At 50.2% G+C, this 26,404-nt stretch overlaps 3 protein-coding genes and 1 non-coding gene across 8 annotated transcripts in view; 3 read left to right on the forward strand and 1 right to left on the reverse strand.

Moving 5' to 3' along the window:
* Positions 1–7,014, forward strand: part of NUP93 (nucleoporin 93) — a 78,585-nt gene extending 71,571 nt beyond the window's left edge. For 2 of the 3 annotated variants that reach the window (XM_072934340.1, XM_072934341.1), the window contains 4 exons: positions 738–855; positions 1,229–1,312; positions 2,008–2,136; positions 6,778–7,014. In XM_072934340.1, coding sequence (XP_072790441.1) covers positions 738–855; positions 1,229–1,312; positions 2,008–2,136; positions 6,778–6,888 — 442 coding nt within the window. In that variant the 3' untranslated portion in view covers positions 6,889–7,014. Of the gene's footprint in view, positions 1–737; positions 856–1,228; positions 1,317–2,007; positions 2,137–6,777 lie in introns of those variants that run through there. The other variant, XR_012057738.1, reaches the window with a different exon arrangement.
* Positions 7,015–11,250: 4,236 nt separating this feature from the next.
* Positions 11,251–21,550, forward strand: SLC12A3 (solute carrier family 12 member 3). 2 transcript variants are annotated; one of them, XM_072934339.1, is made up of 26 exons: positions 11,251–13,267; positions 13,529–13,675; positions 13,898–13,973; positions 14,104–14,199; positions 14,344–14,483; positions 14,695–14,805; positions 14,995–15,106; positions 15,348–15,478; positions 15,731–15,815; positions 16,170–16,324; positions 16,640–16,747; positions 16,980–17,103; positions 17,204–17,305; positions 17,399–17,554; positions 17,632–17,731; positions 18,181–18,292; positions 18,836–18,976; positions 19,159–19,265; positions 19,406–19,488; positions 19,671–19,739; positions 19,915–20,019; positions 20,196–20,307; positions 20,592–20,678; positions 20,771–20,906; positions 21,018–21,085; positions 21,391–21,550. In XM_072934339.1, exons 1-26 carry the CDS (start codon positions 12,974–12,976, stop codon positions 21,530–21,532), a joined length of 3,099 nt encoding a protein of 1,032 aa, XP_072790440.1. In that variant the 5' UTR covers positions 11,251–12,973; the 3' UTR covers positions 21,533–21,550. The 2 variants fall into 2 exon arrangements, with proteins under 2 accessions (XP_072790440.1, XP_030138297.4); XM_030282437.4 differs by having other exon boundaries at positions 11,252–13,267; positions 19,918–20,019.
* On the forward strand, positions 11,380–11,472 carry MIR138-2 (microRNA mir-138-2). Its single transcript, NR_049025.1, has one exon. It is a non-coding gene; the product is annotated as a microRNA mir-138-2 (primary transcript).
* Positions 21,551–22,187: 637 nt separating the features above from the next.
* On the reverse strand, positions 22,188–26,403 carry TMEM170A (transmembrane protein 170A). Of its 2 annotated transcripts, none has more exons than XM_030282444.4 (3): positions 26,217–26,403; positions 25,927–26,127; positions 22,188–25,393 (listed from the first exon to the last, which is right to left on the reverse strand). In XM_030282444.4, the coding sequence occupies exons 1-3, from the start codon at positions 26,338–26,340 to the stop codon at positions 25,263–25,265; spliced, it is 456 nt and encodes a 151-aa protein (XP_030138304.1). In that variant the 5' UTR covers positions 26,341–26,403; the 3' UTR covers positions 22,188–25,262. The 2 variants fall into 2 exon arrangements, with proteins under 2 accessions (XP_030138304.1, XP_002189472.1); XM_002189436.7 differs by having other exon boundaries at positions 25,957–26,127; positions 26,217–26,399.
* Position 26,404: the final 1 nt, after the last annotated feature.

The following is a 26,404-nucleotide window of genomic DNA, read 5'->3' on the forward strand; positions in this document are numbered from 1 at the left end:
AAGCACTAAAATATTGCTGTACAATTATGCCACTTCACAGCTGCAAACCTGGGTGATTGCAAAGCCAGAGCAGCTCTGACTAGCACATCTTCTTTCCAGTTAGATGTAACACAGGGCTTTTCCATGTGTACTGTCCTGTAGGGATGCAGCATTCCTCCTGTGTATTCTTGTTATGCTTTTGGAGCAGGGGAGACACCTTAGAAAAAGGCCAAGAGCCTACATGGTTTCCTCATCTGCAAGACCACTCTTGTGGAAACAACTTTTTTGTGCACTCATGCAGTTAGGAGTGGGAGCAGGCAGCCCTCCAGTTCATCCCAGAGCCAGTGTAGCTCCCAAGAGCATGCAGGAACTCTTAATCCATCTTTTAAGTCTTAACTTTTTGCCTGAAGCAGGCAGTTGTGCTGGAGGATTGTCTGCTGTAAAGCAGCATGTTAAACATGCTGGTACAGAGCTTGCCTTGCAGGTCTCTGCTGCCTGGCACTGTTTCCCCATGAATGTGGGAGTGCAAACATTTTAAAGGAAATAAATGCTGGATTTGCAAAACTGGAAGTGATTAACAGTGTTTTTAAAAAGCCACAACCTGTGAAAATTCTGCCTCCTGGTTAAGGAAAATGAAAGTTGTCCTTTGTTAAATGCCCTGTCCTTGAGTTTGATGTCTCCACTTCCAAGAATTGCAAGGGCACAGTTGTAAATGGTTGCCATTTTGCACAATAAAATTGTAACACAATTTCTTTCAGGTACAAAGCGCAGGGGATAAGTGCAAAGAAATCCATTGACTCCACGTTCTACCTTCTGCTAGACTTAATCACGTTTTTTGATGAATATCACGCTGGTCACGTTGACAGGGCCTTTGATGTAAGTTTTAAGAGTTCTGTTTGAAGTGTAGCCTTCCTAATGCCCTTGAAAACCCAGAATGTCTCAAATAACATCACTTCAAAAATTTTATTTAATGAGTTAGAAGGGACTGCAATGTTATAGGAATTTTAAAAGGTGTTTCTTCCCTGTTGCTTGATAAACAGGATGATCTTCCTGGAGCTACTTTTTAGACATTGAACAAAATATTCCTGTTGCTCAACAAAGTGAGGAGATAAACCAGTAAATGACAATGAAATTATTTCTCTTGAATGGAAACAGAAGCATTTCATTAACATTTAAAAAAAACACTTTATTAATATATGGTACATAGAATGCTGATTATCTGTCCTGATTCCTGCTTTTCTTTTTGAAGATTATTGAACGCCTGAAGCTTGTACCTCTTAGCCAAGATTGCGTCAAGGAGAGAGTCGCTGCCTTCCGGAATTTCAGCGATGAAGTAAGTAATGTCTTGGGTTTAGCTTCCTAAAGCCTTTTGCTTTGTTAAAAGGATCTTAAAACCTTGTAATCTCATCATTCTTATTCTTTAGCGGAGAAAAAGGATGAGATTTTTTTTTTATTTCATACAAGTATACTCTTGGCTTGCAACTTTTTCTTCTTAATGCTGCTCTTTTGAGCACTAGAATTCCCTACCCAGAAATCCTGTCTCCATTTTGAAGAAAGTATCTGCAGATGTGAGTCTCCCTGAACTTAGTGAGTTTCATTCAAGAATTCAGAATACTGAAAACTTTTGACTTGCTGGTGACTTAGTTCTTCTGTGCTCTTAATGGTCACTAAGCATTTGTAGGTTGTTTGTTTCTTTCCCTCTAAATTACAGGAATTAATGGATTTGTGTATTAGCAAATGAAGCATAGTGGAAAACTGGTACTGCTATTGAACTGTTTTAACTGGAGTGACACTTCTTTTTTCGGCAGTGGTTGTGTGTATTTGGGTGCTTTGGGTTTTATCTGACCTGCTGCTATCAAACATGAAGGTGCAGCCATTGGGCATGTCTGTCTCAAAGCTCTGGGTAGTGTTTCTGCTGGATGGTGCAGTCATAGCATTACACCTATGACTGTTACAGAAATCTGTATAGTAAGGGTTATGGTCAATCTGCTTATGCTGCAATGTCTTTTTCCCCCCTTTTTTGTGTAGATCAAACACAATTTATCTGAGGTCCTGCTTGCAACCATGAATATTTTATTCACCAAGTATAAGAGAATGAAAGGCACAAGCCCAACCACTCCTGCCAGGCCCCAGCGGGTAATGGAAGACAGAGATTCGGTAAGAATATAATTCTTACTGTCTGACAGGTTTTCCTATATCTTATTCTGCTGGTTTCAAGAGATTGGGCTTCAAGTAACTGTCAATCTCTAATGGTCTTGGTTTTGACTTGCTCAGTTACTTAGAGTTTTGGTCTACTGAGCTTGTCCAGTAACTTAGTCTCAAGGCTGGTCTCTGATGCCTTCAGCTTTGTGTAAAGAAAGGTTGGAACTGGGTGATCTTTGAGGTCCCTTTCAGCCTAAACCATTCTGAGTCTAAGATATTGCTTTAAATTACATTGAACTAATGTAATTTATCTATATTTACCTCCTAGCAAGAGAAAACAAGTGTCCACATTCCTTCTTAGGGGAATCTTAGATACTAAAGCAAATGGGAGCAGTGCATTCTCTAGGGTGGTTGATGTTGCTGTTTTGACAACCGAGCTGTTGCTTTTTCAGCACCTGATTGCCACTCCTTTCATGTGAGTAAGTGCCCATTTCTGGTAGAAGGGCCTTCCTTGACTCTTCCCCTCAGCTTGCTTCTGTAGTGATGCAGGCCAACATTTTCCTTGCTCTTGGGTGAAACACCAAGATGCTGGAGCACACCCCCTTGGTGAACACCAGCATGGTTCTGCTGCCCCTGCAGGGAGTGGGCAGCTTGCAGCTTGGTCTGGCTGCTGTTGCAGCTTGCAGCAGTCTGGCTGCTGTTGAAATGCATGACCGCAGTGGGTTTGACTTCACTGCTTGAGCTGGTGCAGAGGCATTTCCCCGAGCCACTGATGGGAGTCTCCACCTCCAGCAAGCTGCAGAATAGGCAGCATTTAAATGGCACAGCCAGATTTGTGAGCACTCACCTGCCAACATGTGGGGCTGAGCAGAAGGGTTCACAGCTTAATTCTACTCAGTTTTGGTCTTGTAACTCTTAAGTTAAAGCTGCTGCAGGCGCTTGAAACCAAGGCCAAACCATTCATCCTGTCTTAACAGATTAGAAAATAAATATCAACTCCTTTTGAGAGTGGAAAACCAACTTGGGCCATAGCCAGCTTTATTCCAAGCTTTAGTCAGCTACATAAAGGCCTTTGATCTGTAAATTGTAATATTGGTAAAAGTTTTAGTAGCATTTTTAAATTACACAGGAAAATAAAAGGCTTAGGTGATGGTACAGCTTTTATCTTGGGGCTCAGCCTGCAAGAGCTACGGGATCCTGCCTCACAAGGGTGCTTGTACTCCAGGTCAGCAGCACTGGAGATGGGTACACACTCCCACCTTAAACTCTGCACGTGTGGAGAAGTCCCAGGCCAACACAATCTGTAATTACCTTCTGTGTGTCTTCACAAGGTTGGCACTGAGAAAGGAGTGCCTTAGCTTCTTGCTTTCCAAGTGAGGTGTTTTGATTTTGTGATTTCAGTCTTATGCCTCATGTAGAAGGATTTACCATCTCCATAGGGGTGGAGTGCTGTGAGGTGCCAGCTCAGGATGAATACCGTGGGCTGACTGGGGATGGGATTAGAGCTTTGCTGGCAGAGGTTTGTGTGGAAGGAGGCCACCAGGATACTGTATCATATCCACAGTGTGTTTAGTGTGAGCACTTCTTCATAAATGTGCTCTGCACTCTCGGGTTGTCACAGTTGTGGAGATGAACTGATGTCGTACCTTGCTAAAAGCTCTTGAAAGTTTTCTTTATTTCAGACTTCAAGTTTTGTTAATCAAGCTCCAGGCCTTGTGATGGGATCTCATGGCAGCAGGGTGTCAGTGATGTTGGGAGCGCACGGTTTCTGAGTCACAGATCTTTGGCTGCCATGTGCAGTACAAGCTGTGCTTTGCCATCAAAGGGGACAAGTGTCCACTGCATCTGCTCTCAGGGAGAGGGGATAAGGGAACAGCTATGTGACTGGAGTGTCACAAGGGAGCATAAATCTGCAAATGTAGGATTAGCAAGAGAAAATTCCTACCACCCTGTGGCTCCCATCTGCCTAAAGATTTGCATGTGCAAAAATAATAGCAGACATGAGCACATGGAAGGTGGGTAAGAATGGCTTTAGCATGTGCTATCCTTTTTTCTTACCCTGAAGAATTTCTTCCAAGACTGCAGGAGCAGGGAATTTAGATTGTTTCAGTTGAGAGGCAACTCAGGCAATTTTAGTGGTGTGAAGAAATGAAGGCAATACAGGTGAGGAGATGAGGTGTTCCTTCAGCAAAATCTCATTCACCTGGACAGAGATGGCAGACATGAGCTTCAGCAGGCTGTGCATGACAAGAATTTGTCTCCTGAACTTCCCTGAGAGAAAGGCAGTTTTTCCATATTCTCCGGGGAAGCAAATTTATGGGGAAATCAGACCCTTTCAGCAGCTTTAACAGTCTTGGTACATTGCCCAGTGGACAACAAAGGTGAAATTACCTTTCCTTGAACAGATTGTTTAAATCCCTGGCTTTTCTTTTGATCCGTCAGAACAGGCAGATTCGGATCCCTCTGTTCATCAGAAGAAAAGATAGTTGCTGTTTGTAACTCTGAGGTTTATTCTACATAGCAGGGAGCAGCATCCCCCAGAGAGGAAACCAGAGCCCTTGAATGTGCCTCTGGTGCCAAGCACGGCTCTGCCGAGCACCCTGAGCAGAATTCTGCTGCCATGGGTGGGACTTCAGCAGGAACAGCACAGGCCTGGCAGCAGGGGCAGGATGGAGGGGAGTGGTACTGCTGGAGCCCCCTGGAACCCAGTAATCCCCTCTGCAAAACATCTCCTGTCCACTTCGGAGCTGGACTAGAAAAGATCAGATCTGGGGTCAGAGCTGGCATTTCTGCATTGTGTTCATTTCAGAATTAAATCACCCAAGCTATGTTTTGGGTATTTTTTTCTTTTATGTATATAATTAATTAGTTTTGGGAATAAGGGAACAAAGTCATGTCCCACTAGGCCTGATCCATTTTGTCAGATTTCAGGCAGAGGTTGCAGGTAGCCCAGCCTGCAGTCCTGGAAACCATGGCTGTGGTGACAACCCTGGCCAGGATGCTGTGAGTGCATGACAGCAATGTCATAGGCTACTCACCCCAGTCAGGGGTGGTGAACTCTCTGGAGCAGCCCAAGGGCATTATCTTGGCAAAATTAGGTCATGAATGGAATGGAATTAATTTTTTTTAATTATCTGTGGTCTTGTTTAAAATTGCAAGTAACTGTAACGTTCATTAAGTAATTACAGCCAATAGAACATCTAGACCTCCAGGCCACTCTTAACCTCTGCAAACCTCTGTTTGTTCTTCCCAAAGTATTGTTTTGATTTTTGAAAATAGACCAGCTGTGGTATCATTGCTACTGTAAAGGTAAAGAGAACAGTAACTCACACCCTTCCTCGACCCTTCTTAGTCATGAGAATTTTTGCTTCTTAATACTTTAACTCCAAAGTCAGACACCTTGACATGCTTTGCTTTTCATCTACCACCTCCACTGAAAAGCAGCAGCTCAGACATAATTACACGGCCTCACTGTCTAACACATTTGGGAGCAGGCTGGGAGACTGTGACTGGAGCAGAATGAGTGATTCCCAGGCCACCTGGTCAAGTTGCCAGCCCACTGGTGGTAACTGACAGCTTGGGAGGGAAACTGTCCCGGGAGGTGTTAGCAATTAGGTCAGTCTAGGGAAAACTCTCACAGCTTTTCCATTATTAGCCTCCAGAGTCTTTCTGTGGCTGTTGAATAACAGGCTGGTTTAACATCACCCTGAAAAAGGGGTGGAATTGGCCAAAGAGGTGTTTATAACAGTTCCCAGCCGTGGAATGGGTTTTGGTCACTTCTCAGCTTGTAAGTTCCTGCTATCAGATTTACCATCCACACATCAACAGCAACCTGAAAACCTTTGGCTTTCCCTGCAGTCAGGACGTGAAAGCAGGATTTAAACAGTTGGATCCTCTGCACAATACAGTAATTTTGAGATGCTTAATATTTAAGAAGAAACACCTTTTAGCAGTCAGAGCAGTCTGAACAGTTTTCTACAAAGATACTGGTTTTTTCTATTCTCTTGACTCCTACCAATTATTGGAATTACTTTCCTTTTACTATAATAACAGTTTTAACAAATGAAACAAATTATTCCTGAATTCCTTCAGCTGTTCTGTAGTCTTCTGGTGTGCAAGGGGTTTGGTTGCTTTGGGCAAAGGTCTGAGTGGGCTTGGTGCCTCTGTTTTCATTGTATTATTGGCAGGAAGAGCCTTTGAGAAGATTGGCATGTTGCAGGGTGATGTTGGAGATCTCCAGGTGTGTGTGGCACCTCCCATTTGTTTCTAGTGCTTCTGCTTTGAGAACATTAATGCTGCATTTCAACAGGATCAACTTTATGTTTTGCAAGGTGGGAAGGAATCCTGTTGCCCTAGGAAATCCCACTTCATGCAGAAATTACAAGATTGCTGCAGTACAGCAGTGCCCCGTATTGCTGAAAATGTTTTTCCTAGGTATTTTCAAATAAGATGGGATTATTTTTTGAGCAGAAGGGTAACTTGACATGCTTTTAATGGTTAGAAAAGGGAATAATTGGATTTTCTTCAAAATGCAGAGTTTCCTTTTCCAGAGAGCAGCTCTGAGATATAAAGATTACATGTGTTTGTTAGAAGAGTATTGTATCATTGTCCTTTTTTTATACTAAAGTAACTGTACTTTGTTTTTCTCTTTTTTAGCAACTTCAGTCTCAAGCTCGGGCACTGATAATGTTTGCTGGGATGATCCCATACAGAACATCAGGAGACACGAACGCAAGACTGGTGCAAATGGAGATCCTTATGAATTAGCAGAGCAGCTTTGGCTGGGGTTGCAGCAGCCTGTGCCTGTCTTTAGTACGTTCAGAGGGCCCATGGGACCAGTGTCATTTTGTATTCTGTATTTTTGTTGATGGAAATAAATTTCTTTGGTTTTGATATTTGTTTTTGACATTTTAATTTTCACTGATTCTTGTGGTTTTATGTTTTTATTAATTTTATTTTCAGTTGGTTTACATTTAGCAATTTAATTAGGTAATAGATTATGCAGAAAAAGAAGTCATAGCTCTGCAGCAGGGACACAAATGTGGAATTTTATAGCAGAAGAGGAAATGGAGAAGAAAGCTTTGATTTATTGCTTAATGTACTTACAGCTGAGAAACTTTAGGGGGTTTTGGATGCATGTTAAGTGTTGAAAATATGTCTGATGCCCCACTCACCCGTGTGACACACTGCCATCAGCCCATCCCATTGCCCCGTGTGGCGCTTGTGCTGCTGCAGTGCCGGTGAGCTCTGTGTGCTGTGCTGACCCCTCCGTGCTGAACCAGGTGCTCTCAGCCTGGAGCTCTGCTGAAGCTTTTGCAGGAACAGGTGGGTTGGAAACAGGTATATTTTGGTAGGAGAGTTTTTTGTGAGCAACACATGAATTTTAGTGAGTTGCATTCCAAGTGGGCCCCTGTCAAGTTCACCAGAAGTGAGAAAGCTGAACCAGAGAGGCCCAGGTGAGGCTGTGTTGGGTGTGGGTGGATATTACTGTTGGTTTAGCAGGAAATGTGAGCCCTACAAAAGCAAGGGGCTTTAAAAATGGTTACCTTTAAGTATTTTGAGCTACAATTAAATAAGAGTGGAAGTCCAAGGACCATATTATAGTAGAAGCTTTTATTTTTAGTATAACTGCCTATCGTTGAGAAAAAAAAAATGAGAGGAATGTTGGTGGTTGCTCTTGCTGCTCCCTGCTGCTGTCTCACCTTCTTGTGTTACTGGGATATGAGAACATGTGGCATTTGGAATGCAGAATGGGCAGCAAAATGTAGGGGCTGATTTCAGCCTTTGTATGTTAACAGCTATCATGGGAGAGAATTAATCTCCATTTTGGATTGTCTTAGTTTACTGGGATGGAGGAATATCTGACTGACGTGATGACAATTTTCCCAATTACTTTTTTCACCAGAAATGTTGTAGCCTAAGTTTTGTCCACCTTTTGGACAGGAAGCAAAGGGCTTGCCAGCCACCCCAATCCATGTCTCTCAGCATTAGCAAACCAGAGGATAGAGCTAGGGACTGTGTACAGCATGGAGTGTTCCTGTAGCCTGGCCAGGATTGTGCCAACTGAAGGCTGAGGGAGACCTGGACAACACCCTACAGGTAAAGGGGAGTTGGTGAGTTACCAAGGAGTTATTTGGGGGTGGGAATGGGCTAGAATTGCTTGACAAACTTGTCAACAGGTGAGTGTGGAAAGATGTATTGGCTATTAACATTTCTGGGATATTTGTGTGGAAATGCTTCTTGGCATATCTCAGGTAAGAATTGATCCCATTCCCTAGAGAACAGGGACCTTCCCTGTTGTTTGTTGATAGTCGTGGTGGGGCCAGGGCTGCCCCAGATGCAGTCCTGCAGGATGATCATGCTTCTGTGTTCTCTTTGCTGGTGCTCAGCCCCTGTCCCTGAGTTACTCACAGCATCAAACCACCTCCCATACAGAGAGGCTGGCAAGTCTGCACCTGTCCTCAGGCAACCACTGACCTGAGCAGAGAGGGACAATGTTTGCTGGAGTCTGGGAAGGGTGAGGGCCACCTTCCCCACTGTAATTCCCTCTCCCTGATCTGCCATTCATGCAGGAACAGAAGATCTTTGAGGCTCAGCTCTTAGTGCTGCCATTTCAGGACCTTGCTCTCCTATCTCTTGCCCATCCCCTGCTCAGGGGAGCTGTCGTGCTGCCTCACTGCCATGTTCCATGCCCAGTGTTGAACCTGGGGACCTTCTGTAAGCAATACATTGCTCTTTCTCCATCTGCCCATTAAGGAGGCTATAGCAGGGGCTTTCTGGTGCTTCTCAGTCTTCTTGGCTGTTGGGAAAGTTGATGTCTGTATACAGTTTCCTCGCTTTGTGCCCTGTGGTTGTGATTCCAGCCTTTGGTCACTTTTTAAGCTAATCAGAAACTGAATTATTTCATGCTTTCAAAATCCAAGATGATCCTTCTGTGATGGACGGATGGGAAATAAACCCGAGGGAGTCCAAGTCCCAATACTAATCCTGAAAAGGTAAGACCAGCCCCATTTCCATCAAGATAAGAGATTGTGAGTATAACAGAAAGTGCCACAGATGTTTGGACTTAATTTATTACTTGTTGATTGCCCTGTGATTTCTTCTTAGGTTTATGCAGGTGGTGAATGTTACATCCCATCCATCTTCCCACATTCCCCAGAGTGGCAGGTTCCAGCTCAGTGCCTGAGCCTGGCTCTGGCAAACCTGACTCCTCTGCACGGCTTTCAAGGGCTTTGCTGCTTTGAGGTAGATGCTGATGCATGTAGTGGTGCTTTGCTGAATAAGGCACCCCCATGGTTTATCAGATGTCTCTGTTTTCCCTCCACCTCATGATTATTCTGCTGGAGAGAACAACCAGTTTCTGCTCCCTCAGGTTTTGCACCATCACTCTGACTTAGCTAATTTACAAGCTTAGCCTTTTCTAAATAGCTTATGTGCTGGAAGGGTTTTTGGGGTGTCACTAAACTCATGCCTTTTGTTTGGTATGACCTGTTCAAAGCTGGTGTCACTGTGCACTCCCTTTACAACAGGGAGTAGTGCACAGTGTGCAGCAGAGCCAGGTATGTTCATCTGAGCTGAATTCATTCTGAGCAAAAACTGACAAATCTCTAAGTCAGTGGAGCTCTGCTCTTTATACACAAAGCAAGCACAAATTAAGTTTATGGTAATTCCATCTGCCTTTTTCTACCTTGAGATTAATCTTTGGCATTAAAGATCCTCCAGGTAGATGAGATGCATCCAAAGGGTGACTCATTGGTTTGAGTCAAATACAGCTGAAGCTTTTGTTGCTGCAGGAGGTAAGAGGAAAAAGTGTTTCCTGTGAGAGTTTGTAACAATCTTTCTGATATGGATGCAGCAGAGGCAGGCAGTCTCCAGGTCTGTGTCCCACAGTTTGTGTGACTCTGTGGTTCTGAAACATTCACACATGCTGCAATTCCACCACAGCAGCTCCTAAAGCTGCACCTCCTCCAAGGACCAAGGGCTGAGTGATGTGGTCTGGATTTACAGGGGAGTTGCAGAGAAATTTAGACATATTTGCTGTAAACTTCTGCTCCGTGTTACCTGTCCAGTAGGGAAAAAATTAGTTTAAAGTTCTGCTCAGAAAAACTGGTAAAAACTACACTGAGCTCAGCTCCTGAGGGAACTGGCACTGCTGAAATGTGCCTTGATGTCCTCCACTGTCAGAAAGCTGGTGTCAGTGGATCCTGTTTTCTCAAGCTGTCTCTTGTTAGGTTTTTTCCTAGTCTAGACAACAAAATTAATCCTTTTAAGTATTTTCACCATTACCCCAGAGTATGCTGGTCATAGTCAGGGTACTTACTTGCCTATGGGTTACATTCCTACTCCTCTGCCTTTTCTTGGATTTCCCTGCTGAATGCAGATTCTGCATCTCAATCTGATTTTTTATTATGTTTTCCAGACCCTCGGGCTGGAGTAGACCTGCTAAATTTGTTCACCACCGTTTCCTACTAATACTACATTTGTCTATTACTGCTTGGACCTTGTTCCTTGAAGGAGGAAGAAATTGTTTTCAGAAAAAATTAATTCAATTAACTTTTTTTTGCTTTGTTACTGTCCCAATCCTTGTCATCCCAGCCTCTCAAAGAAGCAAAATGTTTTCCTTCCAGCCTGGAAGAAGTAAGGGGATATTGTTAATTCCAGTTCTGTGTCCCTGGGGATGGGACAGCACTCAAATACTGCCTCTGTTCATGTCCCTGTACCAGTATTTTTATCCTCTTTCTCTCTGGGTTTGAAGTTGGAAGGATGGAGATGGTGTCTGGAAAAGATGGGAGATGACCTCTGTGTTCCCACTGGGAAAGGTTACCAGCAGATAGCTGAATAACCATCTGTTTTCTTTTCCCAGGCTTCCTTTGCTGTGGTGCTGAGAAACTGAGTCTGCTCTGCATGGTTTGCAGTGCTGAGCCCCTGCATCATTCCTGTGTCACTCAGGGCGGTAGGTTCCCTCTTCCACAGGGATGGAAACAGGTCAATTAAAGCCTCAGTAAAGCCTTTTGGAATATAACACTTCGGCAGTCTTTAAAAGAAGCTGTGTAATGCACTGCACTATGCTCTGCTTAACTCGATTTTGGGTTCATTTGATGCATTTAATATCCAGAACAAACTGGGGGATCGGCTGGAAGTGAGGGAAAGCCCTGCAGAAACAACTTGGCACCTCTTCCGTGTGAGTGGAGGGGCTGGAGGGAGGTGCTGCAGAGCTCCCCTCCCTGCCCGCAGCTCCCAGCGCCGCTGGCCCCGGTATTGTTGCTGCAGCTGGTGTTGTGAATCAGGCCGACGACAAGCGCTTCCTACAATCCGGCTATTTCACTACACCAGGGTTGCATCATACCACTCGCTTCGCTCTTCGCCCGCCTCTGGAGCCCTCCTGAGTCTTCCGGAGCATCTCTGGCTGTGCTGTGTTTAACAGACCCCCCGCTTCGGAGACTGATTGGTGCTGTTTTGGGCAAATCAGCGGTTTTGATGAAACAGTGAGGTTCTAAAATAAAGCCACTTGTGCTGGGTGTGAGTCTGCTGATGCATCTGTTGTGAGAGGAAGCTGGTGTCCACTTTGTGGAGGTTGTTGTGTGAGGTGCTGGGGTGATGCTCTTTCCTGTCCCCACCTCACCCTTGTCCCTGCTCTCCAGGCTCCGAGGTGCTCTCCAGTGCTGCAGGGGCTGAGCATGGATGCAGACCGGGCTGCCTGCCCTCAGCTGCGCGGGGCTTGGGTGTTCTGCCCTCACACAAACAAGGGGGCTGGAGCAAGTCCTCAAAAATCAGGTCAAAATTTTTGTGTGAATGCAGAGACAGCCAGAGGCAGCAGGCAGGCAGGCCCAATTTTCCATTAACTTGCAAAGCCACACGGAGCTGAAATTCCAATGGGCTGCCCTCGAATTTTATTGCTGGCCTTGTTTGCTGTCTTTGCTGATCTTATCTGTAACTGCTTTTGTGGCACATGTGACAGGGGCTGCGGGAGTGTAAGAGGCGCCCATCCCTCCCCCTGTCCTCACCTGCTGTGGCTGTGGGGATACAGCCCACACAAGCTTCAGCTCGTGTATTGTGTGATGGGAGCAAGGGTTTAAGTGGCTTATTAACTCTGGGATGGGACTGGAGGCAGTTCTGAGCCCTGGGTGCTCAGTGGTACCGTGTCCCTGGGTCTGGCGGGGAAGGGGGCTGTGGGACCATGGGCGTCTCTGCTGCCTGGAACTGAGATCTGCCAGCTCCCAGCCCTGGACAAGCACAGACAGACTTACACTGCTCTGTACACGCTTTCTTCTCCAGCAGCCTGGAATCTGAGTCCCAGCAGGGGCATCCCTCACATCCCTTGATGTCATGCTCCCCGCTTCCCTCTGGTTTCACTGTGAGATAAAGTTGCCATTCCCCTCCCCACATCCGGCCCAGCTCCATGCCACAGGCAGCGCCTTGGAGACCAGCCAAGATGATTTATGAGATCTGACGGGTCTGGGGCAGTATCCCAGGGAAGGGCGAGGGTGCGTGGGAGTCTTACTCCCTTTTTCCATAATAAATCCCTGTGAACTGAATGTTCCTGGGTTGGGGCCGGAGGCAAATTCAGCGCTGCACTCCTCTGGTGATCTGTCCTTGGGACTTAATCTCAAATCTGTTATCGCTGCCCCCATCGAGCGCTGGGAGGCAGTGATGCCCATTATGGTGGTTTTGGTATCCCTTCCAGCTATTTTTTTCCCCCTGACCAGCTCAGGGTGGTTCAAGCTGATTCCTGTCCTCTATTAGCATCAGTGGTGGGTGTGTGCTGGTCACCTCGCTCCAGTTTTGCGGGGTATAAAGCCGGCAAGCCCCTCTTCACCCTGTCCCCCACCTGGCAGGCTCCTGGGCAGGGGCAATGGCCGAGCTGCCCATCCCAGATCTGCCCCCGGCCCGCTGCAGCGGACGCTTCACCATCAGCACCCTGCTGGGCGTGGAGGAGGGGAGCAGGGGTCCCTACACACCCACCGAGGGGTCCAGCTGCGACAGCGTCCAGCCCACCCACCTGTCCAGCAGCACCCTCTGCACCAGGACCTTCGGCTACAACACGGTGGATGAGGTGCCAGCCTACGACCACTATGCCAACAGCAAGGGGGTGGGCGACCCCAGGAAGGGCAGGCCCTCGCTGGCTGACCTGCACTCCATCCTCAAGGTAACAGGGGGTTTGGCTGTACCCATAGCATCTCTGGCATCCCCTGGTCATGCTGCTGGTCCCTGCGAAGTGACTGTGGTGGGTCCCTCTGTCTCCTGCCTCCTGGTGCCATAACTGGTGCTGTGCTGACTGCATATGCCCAAGAAGGCCCTGAGAGAAGCCAGAGAATCCAGCTGTTTCCAGCTGTGTGCTCAACCAGAGCATTGCCTCCAGGGACAGCTGTCTGAAGTCCACCCTCACCTGCCTCCCCCTGTCCCACAGCCTGACCCGGGCCGCCTTCACACGCCAGTGTCTGACCTGCAGCAGAGCAATGGCCTGCCAGAGGCTGGGCTGGAGGAGGCAGAAGGGGAGCCAGGCAGAGACTCCGTGCCAGAACCTGTCCGTTTTGGATGGGTGAAGGGTGTCATGGTGAGTGTGACCATCCCCCACAGAGCATCCTCCTACTTTGTAAGCATTTTACCCTTGTTGCATTTTTCCCGATGTCTGAATTTTTGCAAGCACATATGCTTTGAGCAATTCCCTGCCCTCCTCGGTGGGGTGGTTTTGTCTGAGGAGCAGCAGAGCTGGCATGGTTTGGCCATCCCCAGGTGTCAGTGCCCTGATGGCCAGTTCCCCTCTGTCCCCCCTCAGATTCGCTGCATGCTGAACATTTGGGGAGTTATCCTCTACTTGCGCTTGCCCTGGATCACCGCCCAGGCAGGAATCGGTGGGTGCTGCCATTCACTGTGGGCTGGACAGTGGCACTGGGCCCATCATCACCCAAACACCTGGGGGGTGGTGGGACTCCTGGGGACAGCTGGGGGATACAGGAGTGAAGTAATGCTCTTTCCACGCAGCCCTGACATGGCTTATCATCCTCATGTCTGTGACAGTGACCACCATAACCGGCTTGTCCATCTCTGCCATATCCACCAATGGCAAAGTGAAGTCAGGTAGTATGTTCCCCCCTGGCCACCCCAGGGGTCTCTTTATCCTGGGGCTGCCCCATGGATGTGAACTGGCATAGGCTATGAGGTGTGGGGGAACCCCAAAAACGTGGGGGAAGCAGTAATGCCACGGGGTGTTCCCTGCCTCAGGAGGCACCTACTTCCTCATCTCACGGAGCCTCGGGCCGGAGCTGGGCGGCTCCATCGGGCTGATCTTTGCCTTTGCAAACGCGGTGGCTGTGGCCATGCACACAGTGGGCTTTGCTGAAACTGTCCGGGACCTGCTGCAGGTAAGAAAGCAGCTCTATGTCCTCTGGGTCCCAGTGTCCCCCCACCCCTCCATTCCCACCTTCTCCCTGCACAACCTGTGTTGGTTATCAATATTTGCATTATCATTGGACCACTGATAATCCAACAGTGGCTGCTACAACATGTGGAAAAAACAGTGGTTTGGTAAGGAAGAGGGTTATTTCCATGTTGTGAATAGTTCCCCTTCTCCAGGAGCACAATTCCCTCATCGTGGACCCCACCAATGACATCCGAATTATTGGGGTCATCACTGTGACGGTGCTGCTGGGCATCTCCCTGGCTGGCATGGAATGGGAGGCCAAGGTAACCCTCACTCCTGCTCACGTTTTTCTCCTGGGCTGATAAGAGCTGTCCCTGCTGGCAACCAGGCATCTGAGGAGCAGAGGATGCCTGTAGCTCCCCAAAAACAGGCATGGGTTTCTCCTAATGCATTCTTCACTCTTTCTATGCTCAAACACCCAATCCTTTAGCTGTCTCTTTCTGGTCTGGCAGGCACAAATACTGTTCTTCCTGGTCATCTTGGTTTCCTTCATTAACTATCTTGTGGGGACAGTGATCCCAGCCACCGCTGAGAAGCAAGCAAAGGGCTTCTTCAGCTACCGAGGTGGGTCCTCCACAGGCTGGGGCAGCACTCAGCAGGTACATCTCTGGAGCCTTGCTCTTTGCTGCAGTTTGGGGAGATACTTGCTATGGGAAGGTGCTCCTTGCTGAGAGACATTATTAAAAGCAGTGTCCCCTCCCATGGGGTCCCTGCCATCAGCACTATGCCCCCAGCCAGTGCTGAGGTATTTTAGGCAGGAAAAAAGTAGCCAAGAGGCCTCAAATACTTCTCTGCTTTCCCCCAGCTGATATTTTTGCTCAGAACTTTGTGCCCAACTGGCGTGGACCTGAGGGCTCCTTCTTTGGCTTGTTTTCCATTTTCTTCCCATCTGCAACTGGTATCCTGGCTGGGGCCAACATATCAGGTGACCTGAAGGTGGGTTGTGACTGTTGCTGCCTGAGCCAGTTTTTCTCAGGGCTCAAACCCTATTTTCCCTGGGGCTTTAATTTTGATCCAACCATTAGACTTTATTTCTTATGCAAACTTTGGGCTCAGCCAGGAGATTCTCTGTGGCTTTGTGATACAGTGAATTAAAACTCCTCCTGTGCAGCAGCCACAAATAAGCTGCCTACATTAGCACTGCTGCTGGAAAGCTGTCTTATATATCTCTGCACCTCCCTTGGGCAGGATCCTGCTGTGGCCATCCCCAAAGGCACCTTGATGGCCATCTTCTGGACCACTGTGTCCTACCTGGTGCTCTCTGCTACCATTGGTAAGCAGCACATCCTCAGGTGCAAAGGCTGAGGGGCTGGGTGGGTGGGCTGGCCCCTACCCAAAACAGGTGGTCTGGGAGGATGCAGGTGAGTAGGAGCCAGGAGCAAGCTGTGTGCAATGGCATTGATATCCCAGTGAGTGCCACAGGTGCCAGATCTTGTTCCTACTCCCACATGGGGCAAAGTCATCCTGGGTGGGCAGTGGAGCTCATGGCATTGCTCAAAGCCATCGTGCAGTAGGGCAGCCCCATGGCAGGGACTTGGGAATTGTCATGGGTAACAGGATGTGGGGCTGGGCTTCATGAAACCATGCAGAGGTGTCAGCCCTGCTCTAGCCCTGTGTGTCCCCCCAGGTGCCTGTGTGGTCCGAGATGCCTCAGGCAGCCTGAACGACAGCGTGGCCGTGGGCTCGCCGGGCTGTGAGGGACTGGCCTGCAGCTTTGGCTGGAACTTCACCGCCTGCAGCCAACAGCAGAGCTGCCGGTACGGGCTCAGCAACTACTACCAGGTACTGCTCAGAACCATGACCAGCCCCTGTTCCTGCTCCTGGCCAGCTATGTGCTGCAATGGATGGCTTTTCCAGGGCAGCTGCATGCCTGGCACCTCCCTGCCATCCTGGGGGGCACCCATGCTCTTGAAACAGCCATTTTTTAACAGGAAGGCACCACGGAGTGGGCTTTTGGATGTGGCTGGACTTTGCTACCTGGATAATGTTAAAGGAAATGCAGCAGGATGGGGCCTGGGGCTGGAAATCCCTCAGGGTTGGGGTGGACATTGGTGCACCAGGTATGCTGGGGTTCCTGATCCCCTGGTTTTCATGCAGAGCATGAGCATGGTGTCTGGATTTGGCCCCCTCATTACAGCAGGGATCTTTGGTGCTACCCTCTCCTCAGCATTGGCCTGCCTTGTCTCAGCCCCCAAAGTCTTCCAGGTGAGGGGGTGGTGTCTGCCCACCCCAGCTCCTCTCCCTGAGCTCAGCAGTGGGTGATGCTCCTTGGTGCAGGGCTCTGCATCTGTGAGCAGCCCTGGGGCAAGGAGGATGCTGTCAACACAGGGCATGCGTCCAGTTTGGTCCTTGCTCTTATGAATGCAGGAGCCACTACGGCACTGCCATCCCATGTGCCTGGCAAAGCCTGCTGTCCCCACTGTGTCTCTCTTTGCAGTGCCTCTGCAAGGACCAGCTCTATCCTCTCATCGGCTTCTTCGGGAAGGGCTATGGGAGGAACAGCGAGCCCATCCGTGGCTACATGCTCACCTATGTCATTGCCATTGGCTTTATCCTCATCGGTAGCTACATGCTGCCCCAGTACCCTCCTGGAGCTTGCCACCAGTAGGGTGGCTCAGTCCCCACCACTGACATCTCACTCTCTTTCTCCCCCTTCCACAGCTGAACTCAATGCCATCGCCCCCATCATCTCCAATTTCTTCCTCTGCTCCTACGCCCTCATCAACTTCAGCTGTTTCCACGCCTCCGTCACCAACTCCCCAGGTGGGCTGTGCCGTGCCAAGCCGTGCCCTGCGGCGCCGGTCCCACGTCCGGCTCCCCGTCCCGGCAGCGGCCGCTGTGTGTGTTTGCGTGCAGGCTGGAGACCCTCCTTTCGGTATTACAGCAAGTGGGCTGCGCTCTTTGGAGCTGCTGTCTCAGTGGTGATCATGTTCCTGCTGACCTGGTGGGCAGCCCTCATTGCCTTCGGGATCGTCATCTTCCTCCTGGGATATGTCCTCTACAAAAAGCCAGGTGGGTGGTGGTAACCTGGCACCAGCGATGCCCCAGAAGGTGTCTGGCCCTGTTGCTAATCCATCTCCCCCATGCAGATGTCAACTGGGGCTCCTCCATGCAAGCCAGCTCCTACAACATGGCCCTCAACTACTCAGTGGGGCTGAGTGAAGTGGATGAGCACATCAAGAACTACAGGCAAGGGCAGCTTATTGCAGTGCTGGGCATGGAGGGAGTGGGATGAAGAGCCAGCTCCTGCCTCCCGTAAACCCAGGGAGGCTTCATGCCCATGGCCACATCCTCACCACCACCCTCAGTAACCAGGAGCTACAGCGAAACGTGTCTTTTTCCAAAATCCCATGTCTGTGCCCTATAAGGTAGAAAACTGACCTGCTTGAGATTAATCTCCACTTCCTGGAGAAAAGGAAAAAAAACCTGCTCTCCCTGTACCAGGCAGACAGACACATTGGTGTCATAAAAAGACCAAAGAGTGATACTGGACCCTCAGGCCCCATAATGTTTTCTCATTCTAAACATGCTCCCTATAGTTGCCACTGGCCAAGCATGGGAGAAGAGACATGGCTCATTCCAAAGAGGCTGGATGCCTCCAAAGTACTATTCTTCACTCCTTTTTCCCCTGCCTGCAGACCACAGTGCCTGGTACTGACTGGTCCACCCAACTTCCGCCCGGCACTGGTGGATTTTGTGGGGACCTTCACCAAGAACCTCAGCCTGATGCTCTGTGGCAATGTGCTGATTGTGAGTCACTGCAGAAGCTGGTTGGTTGCTTGTCCTGGGGGCTCTGGCCACCAGTGGGTGGTGGGCTGGGAAATCAGTTGTATCCTGGTGGATACAGGGTGGAGGTTGAAATGGTGCCCACTTGTGTGCTGCTGGATGATGAAATGTGTCAACTGGAAGCCTCTCTGAATTGTTAAGCAATATTGGTGAAGCATGAGGATGTCCCTGTGGGCTTATGGCTTCCCGTTGCCAATTAATTGTGGAAGATTTGGAAGGAAGAAGTAGTTGCTCAGAGGAGAGGGTCCTGCAGCCCTGAAGTCTCCAGAGCAATTGGGTGCAGTAAGAACCAGCTCACCTGCACCCACAGGACTGTTGGGATTGTGTGCACTGGCTGTCGACTCCCTGGATTCACTGGTTTTCTTGGCTGTGATTGCAACCTCCCATGTGTGCAGTGGTTACATCCACCTCTTGCCAATTATTTGGGAAGAGAGGAGCTAGAAGTCCTTGGTGGCAAGACTATCAGTTGGAACGGGCTGCCTGAGCTTCTGCCCCTGATTCCTGCAGGGACCACGGAAGCAGAAGATGCCAGAGTCCCGGCTGATGGCAGACGGCCACACTAAGTGGCTAATGAAGAGGAAGATCAAGGCTTTCTACACAGATGTGGTCGCTGAGGATTTGAGAAGTGGTGTCCAAATGCTCATCCAGGTACAGCCATCTTTGGCCTTCCAGCAGCAGGGTCCCTCCTCTTTGTCACAGCTTGGAGGAGCTCTGACCTCCCTCCACGATCTCCAGGCACCCCCCTTTGTGTTGCTCCCCGATGGAGTGGACTGACACCGCCTGTGTCCGTCTGTCCCTGCAGAGGGATCTCATGGGGACATCTATCCTAGGCTGCTGGCCTCGGGAAGATGAGACCTAACATCTTAGTGCTGGGCTACAAGAGGAACTGGAGGACGGCATCTCCACAGAGCCTGGAGGACTACGTGGGCATCCTGCAGTACGGCCACACCGGCTCCTCCCCCTCTCGGGTCACTGGCCCCTGGTGGTGGCCCCGCGGTCCCTGCCGGCGGCAGTCAGGTGCGCAGGGCTGGGCTGACAGTGCACCTCCATTAACTGCCTTCTCCTCCCTCCTTCCAGCGACGCTTTTGATTTCAAGTACGGCGTGTGCTTAATGCGGATGAAGGAAGGGCTGAATGTTTCCCGAGTGCTGCAGGCACACGGTAAATGGTTTTGGTCAGCCAGGGATGCACAGAGACATGGAGCTGTGGGATGTGTCAGCCAGCACCATGTCCCCAGACAAAAGCCACAGTCCTGACGGGACATCACTCCTGTGCTGGGATCTAAGGGGATGGGGACAGTGAGGCACTGCTGTGCTGCCTTTACTCTTCTCCTCCCTCCTCAGTTGACCCCACATTTGAGGCAGCAGAGCACCCCAAGAATGGCACTGGCAGCAAAGCAGCCCCAGGCACAGGTAGGTTGGTCCTGGCTTGTGACTGCCCAGAGCATCCCCAGCTCTGAGGATTATTTTGTACACAGGGTGGGGGTTTCAAGCACTGATGGGGAGCAGGGCTGGGACCAGGAGAAGTAAAGCCTTTAATCTGTGGCTGGTGGTGCCATTTGCTGACACCAGGACCCTCTTGCCCCAGCAGCAGACCCCACTGCCTTGGCCAGTGAGCAGCAGGCGAGCACCGTCTTCCAGAGCAAGCAGGGCAAGAAGACCATTGACATTTACTGGCTCTTTGATGATGGAGGTAACCTTCACCTTCCATCTGTCCAGATAATGTGAGCCCAGCACCTCTGCTGCAGTGCCCAGGAGGGCTCAGTCCCTGCCAAATGGGGCCAGGGCATCCCTGGCCTTTGGCACCAGGGAAGCAGTGGTGAGCCTGGGGGACACTGCTGCATCTCCCACCGGGTGTTTTGGGGCCAGGTCTCACGCTGCTCATCCCCTACCTCCTGGGGCGCAAGAAGCGGTGGGGAAAGTGCAAAATCCGGGTGTTTGTTGGCGGGCAGATCAACAGGATGGACGAGGAGAGGAAGGCGTAAGTGCTGGTGGCCACTGCACCTCTTAGCTACTTGGCCACTGCCACTGGTGATACAAGCTGCTTCCCATCCTGCTGAGCCCCACCAGCTTTGCTATAGTGGGATCTGTGAGCTCTGACTTGGCTGTTTTGCCCCATTTCTCTGGAAATCAATGTGGCTGCACAGTGAGAAAATCCAAAGTGCAATCTGAGGCCAGCAGCAGGGTTCTCTGCTGTGGCAGGTCCCTGTCAGATCTGCTATTCCCCACTAACTTTGGGAAAATATGTCCTTTTCCCTCCATTAGGATTGTCTCTCTGCTGAGCAAGTTTCGCCTTGGTTTCCATGAGGTCCACATCCTCCCTGACATCAACCAGAAACCCCGGCCAGAGCAGTAACCATCCCCCCTTCACCTTCCCCGTGCCCCCACAGCACCCCCAGTCCTGCCCAGACCCTCTTCCTTGGCACTGTCTGCTTGTGTTGCAGCATCAAGAGATTTGATGAACTCATCGCTCCCTTCAGGCTGAACGATGGCTTCAAAGATGAGGCCACAGTGAATGAGATGAGACAGGGCTGTCCCTGGAAGATTTCTGATGAGGAGATCGATAAAAACAGAGCCAAGGTAGCACCAGTGCTGGGGGAGTTCCTGCAAAGGGTCTCCTGCTTTTTAGACAAAATTTAGTCCTTCTGGAAACCATTATTTTGTGTTTCTTGATGCTCTTTTGCTCCACAGTCGCTCCGACAAGTGAGGCTGAATGAGATTTTGCTGGATTACTCACGGGATGCAGCACTCATAGCCATGTAGGTGCCAGTAATGCCCTCACACTCGTTTCTTACCCCATGGGAATGGTCCCTCAGAATGTTCACCCCTCCCTGGGTGGGGAGGTCCTGCACAGACACTCTAATGCTCTGGTGAAACAGTGCTGCAGCACAGGGAAAAGCCCTTGGAAGACACCAAGGGCTCCAGCTTGGGTCCTGTGGGGTGGGAGGATGTGGTGTTGCCCCTTGTTCAGGAAATAACCTGCAATGGACTGAGAAAGGGCTGTGCCAGCACTCTGTGCCAGCTGTCTGTGCCGCCCTGCCTCACGCCCCTCGCTGTGCCGCAGCACTCCGCCCATCGGCAGGAAGGGCCGCTGCCCCAGCTCCCTCTACATGGCCTGGCTCGAGACCCTCTCTCAGGACCTGAGACCCCCCATCATCCTCACACGAGGAAACCAAGAGAATGTGTTGACCTTTTACTGCCAATAAAACCTCCTGCATTCCTGATGACTTGGGATGTGAATTTTTCAGGCCAGTTGTGATCCTGGAGCATGCTCCTCTGGGAGTCTGGGGGAGCAGTGAAGGCATGGTGGTTACCAGCCCTTTGGAAATGCCCACCAGGCACAGCTGCCACCCTCTTACAAACACTTGTTTGGCCTGTCTAAGGCTCTGTAGGTTGTACATCGATAAACAGCAATGCAGTGCAATACCCTGCAGTGCAGGTACTACTCTGGCCTGGGGTTAGCCAGAGCCAGGCAGGGGAGTTGTGGGGTCCTGCACCTGCATGCCCAGGAGAGCAGAGTGTGCAGGGACTGAACGCTGGCCCAATCAAAGCCACTGGCCCCGGGTGGGAACAGCCCCAGGGACAGGGAGCAGGTCAGCACCAAGCCTAGGGGCTGCAGGGCCCCAGCATGTCCCCTCGGGGACAGCTGCTGTCCCAACAACTGAGCAGCAGTGAGATGTCACCTCAGACTGTGGTGCCTGGCTGCAGATGCAGGTCCAGCTCCCAATGGAGACAACATTTACCACCAGAACCAGGACATTTCTGGTGCAGATGGCCCCAAGCAAAGCAGGAGTGCAGCTCATCTCCAAAACCACAACCCAGGCCCCGTTGTCGTGCTGCAGAAGAAACACACAACATTCATTCACCTCAAGAGTTACAGAATTTACTGATAATCACCACCAGGATTAGGAGTGTCAGTAGAAAAATAAAATGTACAGACTTTTCAATCATACAAAGATTTGTTCATGACAGCTGCAGCTGTGAGCGAGAGGAAGCCAGGTCGGGGCAGAGGGGATGTCACACACAGGGAGCAGGGCCACGAGCCTCAGCATAAGCAGGTGTTCCTCCAGGGCAGGCAGCTTCTCCAGAAGGTGTTTCCTTAACCAGCACACTGGCTGGGCTCCCTAGCAGAGGCTCACAGCACTGCTGAGCCCAGGACACCTCAGTGTTGATGTTTTTGCCAACTCTTTGCAGTTTTTGGCAAGTTTGGCTGAGCAAAGTCTACCAATACCTATGAAAATTAAAGGGATTCCTCAAAAGCCTCACTTGGAATAAAGGAATGGAAAGGGAAGGCCAAACCAATGAGGGGAGGAAACTGCCACCAGCACTTCAACTGCCACCTGGTGCTTCAGGTCAAGGCTACTCCTGCTTTCTGTTTAGCTCTGGTTTTTCTGGAGAGGGAGGCTGCCAGCAGCAGCCTCCACAGTAGAGTGGAGGATGCTCTGCGAGCACCAAGGTGACACAGAGAATTTGTCTCCTGTGCTCGTATGTCAAGACAATCAGCTGATTGTTCACCTTTTATGCAAGAATTCCCTGAAAATTTCACAGCATGCAGGCTCCAAATTCACAGCATTGCCAGCTCCAAACACTCCAAACAGGGTCAAGCTGCCAACTCTTCAAGTAAACCAGAACCACCTCAGAACAAACTCTCAGAGATCCCAAGGGATGGAAAATGGGATGTTTTCTGTTCACCTAGCACTGAGTGACTTTACTGAGCAAATTTTCACTTGTTCTGAGCTCTGTAAACAGCCCCATTTGTGTCCTGCACCCCCCAGCCCTGTTCCTGCAAGGAAACCTCCTCTTGCTGTAGCACAGGACACATGGATAAAGTGCTTTCTCAGTTGCAATCAGTTTAATGGCTATTGAGTGGTGCCAGGCACCGGTGAAGGGTAAATGAGAGCACAACAGGTGCTCAGGACATTGGTTTCTGGTGTCACCTCAAAGGTAAAGCCAGATCCACCCTATTCGAATTCCATGAGATACTTTTAATCCATCCAGGAAAACACAGGATAATTCCTGTAAATTAAACTGTGCAGTCTGTACACACACTGAAATACAAAGAAGGGGCAAAAGAAAGAAAGCTTACTCTCTCTTTTTCATTGTTTCTGCCCTGGCAGGAAGACTGGCTCTCTACAAGCAGCACAGCACACAGGGCTCTCTATAGATCCAGGGCTTACTATAATTTACACCACTTGGACCTCACCCACCTAAGGAGAAGGATTCACATTAAATTATTTCCTAAATTGTGCATCTACATTCCCTGAATTAACATAGGCTAAAATTTAGAGTAATCTCAGTTAGTAGCTCCTGCAAAATACCTCCCACTGTCCACAGACCACTCTTGAGGAGACCATGCATAGGGAAACCCTTTTCCATCATAAACACATGCCCTGTTGAAGGATCACAGAACCAATTTAGTTTAGAAAAGCCCTCTAAGATCCAGTCCAAGCTTTGACTGGTCACCACCTCGTCATTCAGACCATGCCACTAAGTGCCACATCCAGTAATTCCAGCATTGAGGACATGGGCTCATGGTAGATAAATGGCCCTAGGAAATGCTGCAGGTACAAAAGGAACTGATTTGGAAACCAGAGGAATTCAATGAAGACAGATGGGAACTGTCCCCTGAAAGGATGGACACAGACAGTGCTTTCCCTGTACAGCCCACATGGTGTGAGCTGGGTACAAACACAGCCCACAGCAAATCCCTAGGGGTGGCTGCACTGCCCAGCCACATCCCTGGAATTCAACCTCAGCTTCCCCAAAGAACCAAGCCCCAGGAAGCACCCAGTTAGCTGCTCAAGTGCCCCAGCCATGTAGCACAATTGCAGAGCTACCAGTTAGTTAAAAGTCACTTAACACTAAAACAATTAATGAAGAGACAGTACTGCCTGTGGAGAAGGGTTGATCTGGGGCTGTGTTCACATGGACACAGGAATTACCCAGGCTCCTGCCAGGAGCCTTGCAGCTCTCCCAGCCCCTGGCATGCTGTTGGCTGGATGCTGAAAATGTGGCACACTCCCTGCACCGGGGACACCCCAGGTCACAACCCAGCCTGGCCATGCAGCTCTCAGCAGCAGCATGAGGGATTTTATCCAAGCTGTTCAGTGCCACCTCCAGATCAGTGCAGACACCCAGCTCCACCACACCACCATGAACAGCGTCAGCAAGTCAAAGGAGAACAGGGTCATCGAAAACACAAGTCTCCGTCACAGCCTGAGGAGAAGCTGTGCAAACCCACACGCACACCTGGGATTTCTGGAGTGCCCATTCAACTCTGCTTTGCCTCTGGGCAAAACATTCACAGGGCCAGAAGAGTTTTGCTGTAATAAAATTCACAAAATCTTTTTCATACCAATCATTTCCCCTGCTCAGTATTCACAGCCAGAGCTCCCAGACACAAATTTGCATTCTCATCCATCTAAAATGAGTTTTCCTTTTGCTGCTCCCAAATCCACTATGGCTATGACCTGGTATTAAGAAGTTTGGATCAGGAAGGAAACAATTTTTTAGTTTAAAAACTGATATTAAAAGAGCTTCAGGTTCACTGAAAACCAAGCAACAAAGTGGTGAGTGCGCTCTGAGGACACAAGGTCACTCTGGTCCTGTTCCTACCCCAGCACAGCTGGTGTCACGTTTTAGTCATGTCCTGTTACAGTTCCTCACTGGTGAAAGGTACCCAGGTCTCCTCCTCTGGTAGCCATTGTCCTACCCTCCAGAGAAATAAAAGTTTCACTTGGCACTTAATGTTACCAAAAAGTAACAAAATTCACAATTTTAAAATTTCAAGCCAGGCTGGAGGCAAGACCAAGCCCTCCCAATTCCTTAAATCAGCAGAAGAAACACAAGGCTGGAGCTGTGCTCTCTGTGATTTGTTCTGAGGCAGCAGGTCCTTTGCTCCCCTCTGGTTTGTGTTCTCCAGCCTCTCCAGAGGAGCTACAGAGTGGCCAGAATGCGCAGGAAGGAAACCACCACCACACAGAATGTCTGGCCCACGCCAAAAATGAGGGCCTCAAAGGGAATCATTTTTTTCCCCGCAGCTCTGTAAACTCCAGCAATGGCAGCACCTGTGGAGAGGGGGGAAAGCCAAGATGTGAACGTGAGACAGCTGCTCTGCACAGGGATGAAGGGGAAGCCCCAGGATGTGAGGCTGGGGCAGAGAACAGCGGGGTCTGACCCTCTCCCTGCTCACCAGCAGGCAAGAATGCTGGGCTGGGGATGTCTGAAAAACCTCAGCCAGGAACCAGAGCATGCTGGTGGCAATGGGTGAACTGGTGTGGAACTCTGCCTTCAGCAGGTGTGGGGGGTCGGGACATACCCTCGTCACAAGATCCCCCACCCACAGCCCACAGGCTGCAAACATTACCCACTTCTGGGCACTGACACCAAACCTCTGAGAGATTTTCCTCCATGTGCTCAGAAATGTGAGAGCCCCCTTGGCTCTGCACCCATGGCACGTTTGGTATGCCCGATGCAGGGCTCGACACGGGGTACGGTGCAACTCTTTCAAACTTGGGGCAAGGGGGGAATAAAGGCAGAACGCTAATCTCCATCCGAGGGAACGCCGCCATTCCACGCGCTCCCGAAGGCAACCTCTGACCTGCACAGCCGCCCGGGGCACTTGCCGTACTTGTGAGGGTGCCGGCGGTGATGGGTCCCACGATGCCCATCAGCAGGACACTCACGGACATGAACCTGCCGTACTTGTGGTGCCGGAGCGTGAAGAGGGCCAGCAACGCGGCCGGGACGTGGAAGGCAAGGGAGGAGACGAGTGCCCACAGGAAGACGCCGTACCACATCTCTGAGGAGAGAAGGCCTGTGAGGGCGGCCCGGGGCCCGCAGGCCTCCAGCGGCCCCGGCGGGCGGACGCCGCTCCGAGTGGGGAGGTACCTGGGAAGGTGGAGAGCGGGCTGGAGTAGGTGGTGGTGCCATTGCCCACGCGGGGCACGAGGCGAAGGCTGAGGATCTGCTGCAGGAGCCCTCCGCCACCGCCGCTCGCTTCGCCGCCGTCCATCCCCGCGCCCGCCCCGCCGCCATCCGCCACTGCCGCTTCCGCCCGCCCCCTTCCGCCCCCCGCA

The sequence above is a fragment of the Taeniopygia guttata genome, chromosome 11 (genome assembly GCF_048771995.1).
Source record: "Taeniopygia guttata chromosome 11, bTaeGut7.mat, whole genome shotgun sequence".
NCBI lineage: Eukaryota > Metazoa > Chordata > Aves > Passeriformes > Estrildidae > Taeniopygia > Taeniopygia guttata.